We start from the raw sequence: 14,963 nt of genomic DNA on the forward strand, positions 1-14,963 counted from the left end.
AGTAAATTCCTCCCCCCAAGATTGTTAACGAGTTCCCGGAGGGGTTGCCGCACCTGGATCTATGTTCAAAGACTCCAGAGACCTGAAGATATGAAGGAGCCTGATGATAATCCCAGCCCCCAGCCACTGAGCTGTCCTAACCTTCAAGTCTTCCCGGCTGAGTCCCAGACAGTACAGAGCAGACACAAACCATCCCCTCCATGCCCTGTTCAAATTCCTGGCCCACAAAACTATGCTTATAATAAAAAGATTACTGTTTGATGCTGTTTAGTTTGGGGGTATTTTGTCATGCAGTAACAGGAATGGTTACTAAAGTGTTTTCTCAAGAAATATCTATTAAAATGCAAACGTACTACTTGGAAGGATAAACTCTTTCAGATGAATACACACAATCAGTGTATCCAACAGACAGCAAAGCAGAAAAAAGGGGCCAAGAGATACTCTCTTGTTTCATTGACAGAAAAGAGACAAGTAAGTGGCCTCCAGAAAACCGGAGGCATAAAGATGGCCACACCATGAAGACACATGGCTAAAAGAGAAAGAGATGCATCCAAAGGAAGATGAGGCAGGAGAGCAAAGTCCAGCCTCATTTACCTCACAGCTGGGCTTAATTCCTCAACTCTCTCACTAACCACAAAGCTATGCATTTAGGCCAGTTTTCCAAATGTACTTGCTTAATGTTAAAAATCACCTGGGGATCATATAGTAACAAGCACCAAGGGTAATTATTACCCCCAGGCAAGTTTGGGAAATGCTGAAATATGGAATTTTAAAATTAAATATAAAACAAAATAGCGAACATGACACCCTCCCCCCAATAATCACAGTTCTGCAGTGAATGGGGTTAATACTCAAGCTTCCTGTTTATAAAAAGCAAGTAGCAAGTTCTAGCAGCCTTGAACCCTGAGAATGTAAATCCCAGCTAAGTCCAATTACAATAATGTGGAGTAGAAGTTGAAAATATTGGAATTCATTTGCTAATCAGTCATTACTAATTACATGAAACATTAAAAATATGATTGTAAAAAAAAGGAATATTTAATGAATGTCAATTTAATTCAATTGATAAAATATAAAATAAGAGAGATGTTAGTTTAAATATTTATGGTCTTATTCAGGCTGTTACTCAACACAAGTAAAAATGATGGAGCAAGATACGTAACCTGGATTCTGTGGGACTGAGAAAAGAGCAGAAAATGTCACACTAAAAGCCATGAATTAATTCTACTTTAGTAACTGACACTAATGTCTACACTGTCCCCAGCCTCACCACCTCATTCTGAATCTCATTTCAAATTGTTAATATAAATACTGGAGTTTTCTTTCCCGGAATACATTTAAAGCCTTCTAAAGAATCTGTGGCGAGATTGTTCTGAGTCACGAAGTCACCATGTAACTGGTTATGACTCCCAAGTTCTGCGTCATTAGGAGAAGATTTTCATGATACTGGTATTGATCCATATCGATGAGCACTTTATCAATCCCAAAACCCTAGCCTCCACAGAGACTGGGAGCAATTTAGGCCCCTCTGAGCCTTTTCAAATTTATTTCTCTTGCCTCTTGAGACCATTTAGTAGTTATATGATGTAGTTTTACAGAGTAAAATTGACATCCATCTCTGATTCCAAGAGTTTGTGTGTATTGTAATGGGTAAAACAAAATGTCTGCTGAACTATGTATTATTTGTACTGATAGATCCTGGAGTTCTAAACAATAAAAATGGAAGTCCCTTGCAACATACCAACTTAGAAGCATAATATCCGTCCTTAGACCAGTGGCTGTGTGTAATAACTCAGAGTGCATGTTCTACAGCAGAAAGCATCATGTCATCTCCCCATTAATCTCAGGCCTGTCTGTCTTTCTGGCCAAGAACTGGAAGGCCCTGGCTGCTCACCATCTCTCTGTATCACTGTTCTCTCCCTCCCAGGGATGTCTCTCATACCAGTGTTACTGCCCTGCCATCCAAAGGCCTGGAACACCTGAAGGAATTGATAGCAAGAAACACTTGGACTCTAAAGAAACTCCCACTTTCCTTGAGTTTCCTTCATCTCACACGGGCTGACCTTTCTTATCCGAGCCACTGCTGTGCTTTTAAGAATCAGAAGAAAATCAGAGGGTAAGTGGCAGTGTCTGGAATAAGTGACAAAAGGCTTTGGTGGAAGTTGAATTAATTTCTGGGTTTGAGGAAGAAGCTCTGTGGTTTGAAAACCAGGTGGAGAAGAATTTGGAAACATCCATCAGAGACATGAAGTTCATGGGACACAGTGACTGCAGACCGAAAGTGGTTGCAGATAAGATATAAGGCCTGTGTCGCTGGATCACAGCAGGGGAGGGAAGGATTCTAAGTGATAATGTAGGAGAGGCAGAAATAACCAGATCATGCAGAATTTTGTAGAGGTTACATGACATGATTTCTGGCCTCCAGACCCAACCCATATTAGGTGCCACAACTATGAGGACAGACTTAGGAACAACACAAGCAATTGGATTACCTGGTCAGTTCAGGCCTTGCAAATGTCACAGCTCCCTGGTTACAGTGTGGGCTTTGTAGTCACCTGGGTTTGTGTCCCAGCTTTGCCACTTCCTAGCTGTGTTATCCCACCCTACTCACTTAAACTTACTGAGCCTTTGTGAAGGGAGATCGTAATGCTACCATTTACAGAGGTTTTGAGAAGAGCAAATGAGAAACTGAGTAGAAAACACCTATCACCATGACCTGGAATTTAAGTTCTCATAATATGTATTATTTTATTAACAGGCTGCTTGTGAGGCTGCAAAAGAGGGATGGCCTTCTTTTTCTCCCACGCTCTCTCCGAATCTTGTCTTCACCTACAGTTTCACTCTGCATCATTTCCCCTTTTGTGTCTGTTCTTCATTTATCTCTTATTCGCTCCCTCTTGGTTTCTATATAGTATCTGCGGGTTGACTTCCTGCACTCAGACTAGCAGTTGTAAATAAGTTGGGATCTAGCTGTGGGGATAGAAGCAAAGAGGAAAGTTGAACAGCTGTGCAAAGAAAGCTAATGCGGGCATAACAGCTGCAGAAAACTAGGAGTGGGGTACGGGGACGATGTTAGCCAGCCCTGAGCAGAAAAGGGACCAGGGACGGGTGGGAGGCTAAAGTGGACCCTGAGGGCAGGGTCCAGATTTCTCGTCAACCTCCAAACAGGTTGGAATAGGCAGTCCACCTGGCATTTTAAGCAGAGCTCAATAGATGAATCTGCTCAGCAGCTAAAGCCAGTTAAAGAATCCCATTTGGGGAATTCCCTGGTGGTCCAGGGGTTAAGACTTTGTGCTTCCACTGCAGTGGGCACTGGTTCGATCCCTGGTTGAGGAACTAAGATCCTGCATGCCACGTGGCGTGACCAAAAAAAAAAAAAATCCCTTTTGATATCAGTCTGGAGAGCTAGTGAAACACTAAGTCTTACTTCCATAAGCATGTCTGCACACTAGTGTCCATTTATTCATTTGTTCAATAAATATTTATTGAGCACCTGTTATATGCCTGGCACTGTCCTATCCACAGCAAGAGCCTTCTTGCATTTTGTTTACGTTCTAGAATGGGAAGTCAGAAAAGAAACAGGCAAACAAATAAGAAGATATTAGATAGTGCTGTGAAGAAAATAAACACAAGGCTCAGGCAATTTGTTAAAGAAGACGAAGGAAGCCCCTTCTGAGGAAAGAAAATCTGAGTTTAAAACTGAATAATGAGTAGAGGCAGCCACTAGTTTTTCAGGCAAAGGGAACATGGAATTCTAAAGCTCTGAAGAGGAATAATAATAATAATAGTAACCAAAATATACATGGCACTAACAATGTTCCAGGTGCTATTGTAAGAACTTCAAAATGATAAACTCATCTAATCCTTTAACAATCCAAAATGAAATAGATACTCTCCCTATCCCATTCTACAAATGAATAAACCAATGTTCATAGACCTACCCAACATGAAACAGCCAGTAAATAGTAAAATCAGATCCTAACCTAGGCAGACTGGCTCTAGCATCCATACTTTTGTTTTTTTTTTTAAGTCACTGCTGTTCTTGAACTGGTTGCAGATGAGAAATAAGGACCAATGTCAGTGGTCACACTTGGAGAGGGGAGGGTAATAGGAAATGACATAGGAGAGACAGGCCTGACCAGATCATGTAGAATCTCACAGAATCATGTATATCATACGAAGTAGTTTGCATATTTTGCTAAGTGTTGTGGGGACTATTAGAGGGTTTTCAGCAAGTGGTGACTTATATCTACTGCCTTGCAGAATCCTTGAGTCTTTAATGTGTAATGAGAGCAGTATTCGGAGCCTGCGTCAGAGAAAATCTGTGAAAGCTTTAAATGGTCCCTTCGACCAAGAATATGAAGAGGATCTGGGTGACGGCAGCGCTGGGTACAGGGAAAACTCCAAGTTCCAGGATACCCACAGCAACTCTCATTATTATGTTTTCTTAGAAGAACAAGAGGATGAGATCATTGGTTTTGGCCAAGAGCTCAAAAACCCCCAGGAAGAGACCCTACAGGCCTTTGACAGCCATTATGACTACACTGTGTGTGGGGGCAGTGAAGACATGGTGTGTACCCCCAGGTCGGATGAGTTCAACCCCTGTGAAGACATAATGGGCTACAAATTCCTGAGAATCGTGGTGTGGTTTGTTAGTCTGCTGGCTCTCCTGGGCAATGTCTTTGTCCTGGTCATCCTCCTCACGAGCCACTACAAACTGACTGTCCCACGCTTTCTCATGTGCAACTTAGCCTTCGCAGACTTCTGCATGGGGATGTACCTGCTCCTCATAGCCTCCGTGGACCTCTACACTCAGTCTGAGTACTACAACCACGCCATCGACTGGCAGACAGGCCCTGGCTGCAACACAGCTGGTTTCTTCACCGTCTTTGCCAGCGAATTGTCAGTGTACACACTGACAGTCATCACCCTGGAGCGCTGGTACGCCATCACCTTCGCCATGCGCCTGGACCGCAAGATCCGCCTCAGGCACGCCTACGCCATCATGGTTGGGGGCTGGGTTTGCTGCTTCTTGCTCGCGCTGCTCCCTTTGGTGGGAATAAGCAGCTACGCTAAGGTGAGTATCTGCCTGCCCATGGACACCGAGACTCCTCTCGCCCTGGCGTATATTATCCTTGTCCTGTTGCTCAACATAGTAGCCTTTATCATCGTCTGCTCCTGTTACGTGAAGATCTACGTCACAGTCCGGAATCCCCAGTACAACCCGGGGGACAAAGACACCAAAATTGCCAAAAGGATGGCTGTGTTGATCTTCACTGACTTCATATGCATGGCCCCAATCTCATTCTATGCTCTGTCGGCACTTATGAACAAGCCTCTCATCACCGTTACCAACTCCAAAATCTTGCTGGTTCTCTTCTACCCACTTAACTCCTGTGCCAATCCATTCCTCTATGCCATTTTCACCAAAGCCTTCCAGAGGGATGTGTTTATCCTGCTCAGCAAGTTTGGTATCTGTAAACGTCAGGCTCAGGCATACCGGGGTCAGAGAATTTCTGCAAAGAACAGCACCGGTATTCAGGTCCAAAAGGTTACCCAAGACATGAGGCAAAGTCTCCCCAACATGCAGGACAACTATGAACTGCTTGAAAACTCCCATCTAACCCCAAATAAGCAGGACCAAATCTCAAAAGAGTATAAGCAAACAGTTTTGTAAGTGGTAGGGGGACTCGGGCTGGTTTCTTGAGAGTGCATTCCAACCACTGACACAACACACAGCTGACCCAACCTGCAGGTAGTGTTAAGCTCTGGAGAGGGACCAGCATTAACCTAATCATTGCCTCCAAGAAGGAAGAGAGGCTACCGACATGTCTGAATCCCAGGTGATATCAAAGTAATGTATACTTTCTGGAAGAGTTGCTGGATGCTAAGTGCAGTGATGACATTGTATAAAATGCTTAATAAATATCAACTGATCCATGTTGACATTGAGCTTTCTCACTTTCATATGGCATTTCATACTAAAGATTCAGCAAATGGTAAATGCTATTGACTTGGTTGGTGACCACAAGATGAAACTGGCCCCATGTTGGTTTAGTTCCGCTTCATGTTCCCTGATACAACCCAAGAGAATTTGAGTCCCTAGAAACTAAAAAGTCAAGCAGAACATCATGCAAGGAACAGTTATTTTGACAAATGAAGGAGGGGGAAAGTGTAGATTTGAGTTGTTTTTTAAGACTCTGAAACTTAATCATCTCTTCACAAGAATCTACCTGATGTGACCCAACTGTTGCCTGGAAAAACTGGCAAGATTTCAGCTGTTGTGGCTGAGCAAACTAAGAATTACTCTTCCTGGCCAGGCTTCTGGCATTAAAGATGTGAACTCTAGAAAGTACTTATAAATAGTGACAAGTGGGAATTATGAGCGGGGCACACTAGATCTCTCACTGATTAATAAAGCAGGCTGGACACTAGTTTACTATTGGATCTTGGGCAAATTACTGGGCCTCTAAAGTCTGTAGAAATGAAGGAGCTTGATGACCTCTTCCAGTTTTAAAACTCCATGTATATCCCTTTCCCTCAAAACATAGGTTGCCATGACAAAGAGAAAGAAAAACAATAAGGAAGCAGAATCTGTTTTTCCTATCTCATAGAGCTGCCATCTCCTTCTCTTTGGAGCCTAGGCATATGACACAGGAAATTTTTTCTTTGTTTCATTTTTGGTTATGATGTCTGGACCAGAAATTCTATTGAGTGACCATATTGGGTTGGCTCTGAACCACTCATCTAATTATTAGATCTACACAGCTATAATTATCAGGCCAAAACCAGATTGATATTCACACAATAGAATTAGGGTTAGGGTGGTTTTGCAAATGCTTGTTATTTAGAGTTACTACTTCACTGTGCAGGTTCACTTGAAACATTTAACTTGTCTTCAGGGATTGGTTTCTTTACTTAGCCTTTTCTGACCCACAATACAGTACTAAAGAGAGGTTTCTTCTCTCTGAAACTGCCAGATCTTTCCAACCTTTTTGACCACTGGACATAAAATCTTTATTCCCTAACAGTGCTCCCTTACTTAATATGGTCAGGATTTTTATCTATAGATGTATTCTCCAGGTTATCTGTCAAGACAGTCCCTTAATTTCATCCCAAAGAGAGATGGCATTTGCTTCTCAGTGCTCATGAACCACACTGTGCATTAAAACCACAGCATGAATTAAAAGCTTGTGTTAAGTCTATGGAGTGGGGCAAGTGGGCCCAGTGGGTCCCCAGAGATGGTGACCCTGACTTACCTGGAATCTCTCAATAGCCATACCCATTCCTGATTATCATTGAGATGTGGATTAGATGTCTTAGTAGAAATATTACACATACCTAAAATCATGACTAATCCACCAGTTCACTTGTAACTAATGAAATTAAACAAATGTGTTACCTTTGACATGTATTTCTCATCTGTAACATTTTGAAATACCACATCCTGATAAATAATGTGTTTTATTTTGAGTAGTTGAAATAATGCTTTGGAAACAGTCCTAGAAAAGTAACTTCTACAGAATTGTTGCTAAAATTTGCATTTGCAACATGAAGTAAATCTTCCTATGAAATGACTATGCTGAGTCCTAAAGTATTGCTTTTTGTAATTTGTGAGCTTCTTTAGAGTTATTATTATATGTGTTAATACTAAAGACAGGAAAAAAATTGGCACATTGGCTAATAAATCCATATTAATAAATAAATTATTGACTACTAATAACTTAAGTATAATATTGTATCTTGGTTGTAAATGGTCTTTATGTGAAAAAATTTACTCATGGTAAAATGAATTATGAGTTATTGAGAGGCAATGATATCTAAGAGAAAAAAAACGATTGGTGTTGACACTAGGAGTTTATATAGTGCTCTAATGAAGGTAATAAATCTACAAGACCTGGTCAGAGATCACTTTATCTGGCAACTATCTAAAGATTTCAACTATCTAAAGATAGACCCAAATCAGTGAGGACAAACAGCCTCAAGTCAGTCACAACAGATGTCACAAAATTTCATGCCCTAAAATTTAAGCATGTTGCTCAAAGGACTGTCTCTCAAGAAACGCTCAAAGTTTGACTCTTGCTCTATGGATAATCTGCTGCATATCAGAAGCAGCTGATTAGAAAAAGAGAGTCTATTACAAGGCAGCACCATGAGAGGGGCAATAAAGTAAAAGTGAGGGCAAGAAGATGAAACTGGAATCATAAGAATTAAAAACAATAACAGTTTGAGAACAAATACTCCTCACTGCTTGAAGGTTTTGGAGAAAAAACTGTATCATAACACAGTGGTGTGTGATTCTCATTCATTCTGAATACCTAAAGGGACAAGAAAAACTTGGTAGCAATACATTCTACTTCAAAAGATATAGAGTTCCAGCTCAAAGTGATGGATGAGTTCTGGCATCTATCAATCTTCCTTTTTCAAATTCCACTGAAATGACAGTGAGAAAATATAAAATGGGATCAAGCCAAAACTGTATTGCGAACAGGAGAAATGGTACCAACAACACACCCAAGTCTTTGATGACTTTCTGAAAGATGGAAAGTTTCTGGCCTTGATTTGGTGGATAACTTAGTGTGGAGAAGGCCGCAGCCCAGAACATACAGGATAAAGCTGTAGCCGTGGAAGGATGTGTTCTTCCTTGCAGAGTCCTAAGAGACCCCTAAGCCTGAAGGTCACAGGACTGAGAGGCTAATTATGTAATTAACTGCCAGTCCATCTCACCTGGCCCCTCCCATTCCCTCTCACTCCATTTAGTTAGAAGAACTGACACATTCAGTGTTTGCCCCAGGTTGAAATCAAGAAACTTATCTTAAAGAAAGTGAATGTTCAGTGTAGATAGGGCTAAGTCCCTGGTCTGGGGAAGAGGGCAGGAAGCAAGGAACCTAGCCCACTTGCCCACTTCCTGCCCTCACATCATAAAGTGAAGCCTGGTCATTGACACAGACGCATCAACATCAGTGTCCAGTCAGGGAAAGGCATCTTGGGGAAGAAAGATCTATGCCATCAGCTGACATTAACCATTCTCATCCTTTATTCAAAAATAAAAATGAACCACAATAATTATCAGACATTTGAGAAAGATGAACTGCATATCAATAGCCCAAAAAAGACCAAATTGAACAAAGAGAACATTTCCCTAGAAAAGACAGTTCAGAAACACAGTATTATTTTTAAATTTGTAATTGATAACATCAGAGAAATTTGAGGAAATACTGGGCCCCAAAACAATAGGAAGCTACTATTTTTTTAAAAAGTAATAATCAAAAATGAGGAGAAGCTTTGGCAAATTTAAAATGGGGTTGCCAAAGCCAAGAGCTTTAATAGAAGGACTAGGAGTTAAAGTAGAGGAAATCCAAAATGAACAAATAAATAAAGATGTGAAATATTTGACAAAAGTTGAAAGATACAGAGGATTAGTCTCAAAGTCCAACATATGTCTAATAGGAGTTTTAGAGAAAATGTAGAAAATGTAATAATACCAGAGCAACAGAAGGAAGAAACTTTCTGGAACTGATAAAGATTCATAGTGTCTCCTTAGTACTAAGGGGGTGGGGGGTGAATGAAAAAGACTCACGTGTAGAACAGTCCATATAAAATGTCAGAACACCAAAAGTAAAGGGGAGATCTAAAATGTTTGAGAGTGAATCAAGAGAGAAAGAGAGGGGCTTCCCTGGTGGCGCAGTGGTTGAGAGTACACCTGCCGATGCAGGGGACACGGGTTCGTGCCCTGGTCTGGGAATATTCCACATGCTGCGGAGCGGCTGGGCCCGTGAACCATGGCCGCTGAGCATGCGCGTCTGGAGCCTGTGCTCCGCAACGGGAAGGGCCGCAACCGTGAGAGGCCCACGTACCACAAAAAAAAAAAAAGAAAAAAGAAAAGAAAAACGTCAGGTATTATAAAGAATTAATGAGCAGAGTGACCTTTAATTTAAGTTAACAAATTGTATACTAGAGGTCAATGGAGCAACACTTTCAATGCTGTGGGCAAAAATATTTAAATCCAGGATACTATACCTAGCCAAATGTGCATCCAAGTGGAAGGGCAAAATAATAACGTTTATATTACAAGTACTAGGAGAGTTTATTTATATCAGATAAATTTTCCAACACTTGGAAATAAGCAAAAAGATAACTTTTTTGGTGTGTTTTCAGTGCAGTATTGTGCTTGACTTCCTATTGTTCAGGCTATTTTACAACTTGGTAAGGACAGAGGTTAACTTGTGCAAATGATTTTGATCTGATAGAGATTCAACTAACTTCTGCATGGTTTATGGCCCCACTGGATATTAACCAGTTTTGTATCTAACCCAGCAGTTTTATCCTAGCACTTAAGATTGCTTATAGATACTTAGCTTCTTAAGTGCTTTTTTTTGGACCAATTTTAACAATTTGCTGATATCTTCATCAACTTTTAAGTTGAGTAAAACCTTTGAAAAAATGTTTATTTTATATTTGCAGAAGTGTAATTTTCTAACACTACCTATATATCCCATCTGAAAAATTACTTGAAGTTGTACTTCAGATATGATGTAATTTCCTTTTCTATGAATCTCAACACACTCCTGGCTTTACAGTTAATAATATTTGTGTGTCATAATTCTCTAAACATTTTAAAAATCAAATTATATGGCTCACTTATATTTACCAATAGAATATAAATATTACAAGCCTTGACACGTCAAAGTAATGGTACTGCTGACAAAAGTCAGGAGGGGGAGGGGGAAGGGAGAGGAGTAGGACATGATAAAGGAGCTAATTCCCTATCTTACACAGTGGGGAGGGAGGGAAGACTGCCCACAGTTAACAGAATAAGAAATAGAAGTTTGTTTTCTAAGGTTATAAAGTTGACCAACTGAAAAACTTAAAATTAATACCAGCCTCCAAATTTTAAGGCTGAAAGTTAGGAGATTATGCTAAATCAACTAATTTCCTAATCTCCCTTATGTGCAGACAAAAGATACATTGTCTAAATATGTATAGTTCAAGTCACAGTTACCTAAGTATATAATAGTAATACAATAACAACCACCAGAAGAATTAAAATCAGAAAATGGCTAAAAGTAGTTTTCTAGGGATTGAGTACTGTTAGGGGCTGAATTGAGTCCTCCCATATTCATATGTTGAAGCCCTAACCCCCAACATGACTGTATTTGGAATAGGACCTTTTTGGAGGTAATTAATGTTAAATGCAGTCATAAGGGTAAGGGCATAATCCCATTGGACTGGTGTCCTTATAAGAAGAAGAGACACCACAGCTCACTTTCATTCTTGTGCACACAGAGAAAAGGTCATGGGAGGACACAGTGAGAAGATGGCCATTTGCAAGCCAGGAAGAGAGCCCATACCAGAAACGGAATCTGACAGCACTTCAATCTTAGACTTTTAGCCTCCAGAACTGTAAGAAAATAAAATTCGGTTGTTTAAGCCACCCACTGTGTGGTATTTTGTTATGGCAGTCCAAGGTGACTAACACAGATGAGAACTTTTCAACTGGTGCTCCTCTGTACTGCTAATTTTTTTTATCATATGCTTACTTTTAAAAGACATTGGAATGGAAATTATTATAATAATATTATTCTTTAAGATAATAATTAAAATGTATCATTTAAAGAAAGGTGCAGAATGGCCAATTTTATCAGGTAATTGAGTTATTATATCTTTAGAGCTATAAGAGGGAGGCAGATATCACATTGAAGGTCATTGAACAGTAATCTGACCATTATGAAATTTAGATTTTTAGGATGTGACAAATCTAAGCCATGAGTTTTAAAGTACCTACTTTGCAGCAATATCAAGTAAACTAAACACTAAGAAAGTAAAAGCCCTTCAGAATTTATTCTATTGGGCAGTCTAATCACATTAAATCAGAACTTCTGTTTCCCTTAAATGCATTGCTGTAAGTTGCATAGGGAGAATGAAGCAACTAATTGTTATATGAAATACGAATTTAGTAAGTAAAAAGAAAAACTCTGAATAAAGGAGAGGAAACTAAGATAGTGTAAACAACTTCAATTTCATCACCCATTTAGTATAATTTTGGAAACTATTTTGGGAATTTGAGAATATTTGGGAATATTCTGTTTCATTTATTGAAGTATTTTAGATGGAGAGGGATTAGGAGGATGAAGGACAATTGCTATTGGACAGCACACAATAAAAACTTTAATTGTATCTCAGTGCTGTACCTGCTAGTCTTAAAAAATATAACACGGTTCTGTATAGCCCATCTTGGGGGTTTAGAGTCACAATGCACTATAAAAATGGCTCAGGCTTATGGAAACCACGTAATGATGTATTAATAATTCACCATAATGGGATACAAACAAAGGATTCTAGTCACTGAGAAATTTACAATCAAAAACAGCACTATAGATCTGCCCATTGGATGGGAAGCATTTTGATAAAAGCCTATTTATAACTCATTCCTGTGACTCAGGTTTCTTTCACCACAGGCACTGCAATTTAAGGACTAACCCCAAAGGCAGTTGCAAAAAGGTCTGAAAGAGCCTCAGATCTCTAGGAGGTTTTTCAAGTTTCTCAGCAAGGGCCATATTAAACAGATGAGGTAAAAGTTTGAGAAAGACAATACTAGTTTCATCCCTGTTTCTTTTTAGCAAATCCCAGGTCTAAATTTTATTACATTCCACATCAGTTCCCCGGACACCATGTGGAAAAGACTTCTGGAATGATAGTAGACAAATTTAGATATTGTCAAATGAGATATGGGCAAATGATTTGTGGATCTGTGGGAATATGGGACTCCTAAGATTTATTTTTTTAATAACAAATTAGAACCATTTTGCTCTGTTTGCTCTCAGATATTTCTCTGATTTCTCTAAGTGTTCTTTAAGCACTTTGACAGAAGAGGAACCAGGGGAAGCATTAATAGCTTCAGCAAACGTTGGAGAAATGAGATACCCTGACCAGTCGATGCCATGGTCCAGATGAAAGAGGAGATGTCTGACATCATACCTGTTTTCACCATCTGTAGGCCAACTCTGGAGAAAAGGAAAAAGTGAGCACACACCTCTGGCACTCATAGGTCTTCCCAGAGACATATCCAAGTTGCTACTCGATTTCATTTTCATTAATGCACTTGAGCCACTAGTGGGAGCAACAGTTGGAGGAAATTAAAGCATTTTATTCTGCTTCTTTAACTGTCTGACCATCCAGCCTAAATGGCACCCATGGTACCCACTCACCCTACAGCCACACCCTGTCTTCCATCTAGAAGACCCTCAATCTACACTGACCCTTCCATCCTATCCTAGTCCCAATACCCTCTTTCAAACCTATTCATTCTTTTCAATCCCTCTTCATGTCCTAAAAATACCATTTCTTTGGCCCTCATGCCACTATTAAAATGGGGAGGGCTTCCCTGGTGGCGCAGTGGTTGAGAGTCCGCCTGCCGATGCAGGGCACACGGGTTTGTGCCCCGGTTCGGGAAGATCCCACATGCTGTGGAGCGGCTGGGCCCGTGAGCCATGGCCGCTGAGCCTGCGCGACCGGAGCCTGTGCTCCACAAGGGGAGAGGCCACAACAGTGAGAGGCCCACATACAGCCAAAAAAAAAAAAAAAAAGCTATAAAAAAAAATGGGGAAAGGGGTCTATATGCTACATCTAGGATATATTCAGAAACTTTTCAGGAATCATCATCATAGACTGGTGATGGAGAAAGTGAGAAGGTGCAGAGTATAGTAGTACCAGCGGTTGAATGGCTCAGGATTAATTACATATAATGAGAAAGAAATGTGTGGCTGGTGCTTTTTATCATTGCCCTCAGTTGAAAAGGAAATGCAAGGGCTAATAATTTCATATTTATATGGTTGCCTCTTACAGCAGTTGCTTAGTAATGCCTACCATTTCTGCAGAAGCATTCTTTAACTTTTTGATAAGTTAATAATAACCACTACAAAATCAATGGTTAGAAGAAGTGTCCAGAAGCATCTAATTCTTTTGGGAAGACATGAGTTCTTAAATGCTAAACTTTAAAAACACTTTATTAGGGGCTTCCCTGGTGGCACAGTGGTTAAGAATCTGCCTGCTAATGCAGGGGTCATGGGTTCGAGCCCTGGTTGGGGAAGATCCCACATGCTGCGGAGCAACTAAGCACGTGTGCCACAACTACTGAGCCTGCGCTTTAGAGCCCGCAAGCCACAACTACTGAGCCGATATGCCACAACTACTGAAGCCCGCGTGCCTAAAGCCCATGCTCCACAGCAAGAGAGACCACCACACTGAGAAGCCCATGCACTGCAATGAAGAGAAGTCCCCGCTCATCACAACTAAAAGAAAGCCCACGTGCAGCATCAAAGCCCAACACAGCCAAAAATAAATAAATTAATTAAAAAAACACTTTATTAATAGCTAACACACACATAGATATGTGTATATGTATATAGTAACCCTGTTATGGTTCTTACTAGGTTTCAGTGTTGTTCTAAGTGTTCTATTAAACGTAATTCATTTAGGATAAAGAAGATGTGGTACATATATAGAATGGAATATTACTCAGCCATAAAAAAGAACAAAGTAATGCCATTTGCAGCAAAATGGATGGACCTAGAGATTGTCATACTGAGTGAAGTTAGACAGAGAAAGACAAATACCATGTGGTATTGATTATATGTGGAATCTTAAAAAAGGCTACAAATGAACTTATCTACAAAACAGAAATAGAGTTTCAGATGTAGAAAATAAACATGTGGTTACCAGGGGATAAGGGGTGGGGAGGGATAAATTGGAAGACTGGGATTGACACATACACTACTACTATACATAAAATAGATAATTATTAATAACCTACTGTAGAGCACAGGGAACACTACTCAAGACTCTATAATGGCCTATATGGGAAAAGAATCTAAAAAAGAGTGGATATATGCATATGTATAACAGGTTCACTTTGCTGTACATCTGAAACTTACACAACATTGTAAATAAACTATACCCCAATA

At 40.1% G+C, this 14,963-nt stretch overlaps 1 protein-coding gene across 2 annotated transcripts in view; it reads left to right on the top strand.

Moving 5' to 3' along the window:
- The window catches only part of TSHR (thyroid stimulating hormone receptor), a 154,409-nt gene extending 146,740 nt beyond the window's left edge, over positions 1 to 7,669 (top strand). For both annotated transcript variants that reach the window (XM_081228383.1, XM_081228384.1), the window contains exons 10-11: positions 1,928 to 2,116; positions 4,264 to 7,669. In XM_081228383.1, coding sequence (XP_081084509.1) covers positions 1,928 to 2,116; positions 4,264 to 5,677 — 1,603 coding nt within the window. In that variant the 3' untranslated portion in view covers positions 5,678 to 7,669. The remainder of the gene's footprint in view (positions 1 to 1,927; positions 2,117 to 4,263) is intronic.
- Positions 7,670 to 14,963: the final 7,294 nt, after the last annotated feature.

Source organism: Mesoplodon bidens (genome assembly GCF_964165515.1).
Source record: "Mesoplodon bidens genome assembly, chromosome: 3".
Taxonomy (NCBI): Eukaryota; Metazoa; Chordata; class Mammalia; order Artiodactyla; family Ziphiidae; genus Mesoplodon; species Mesoplodon bidens.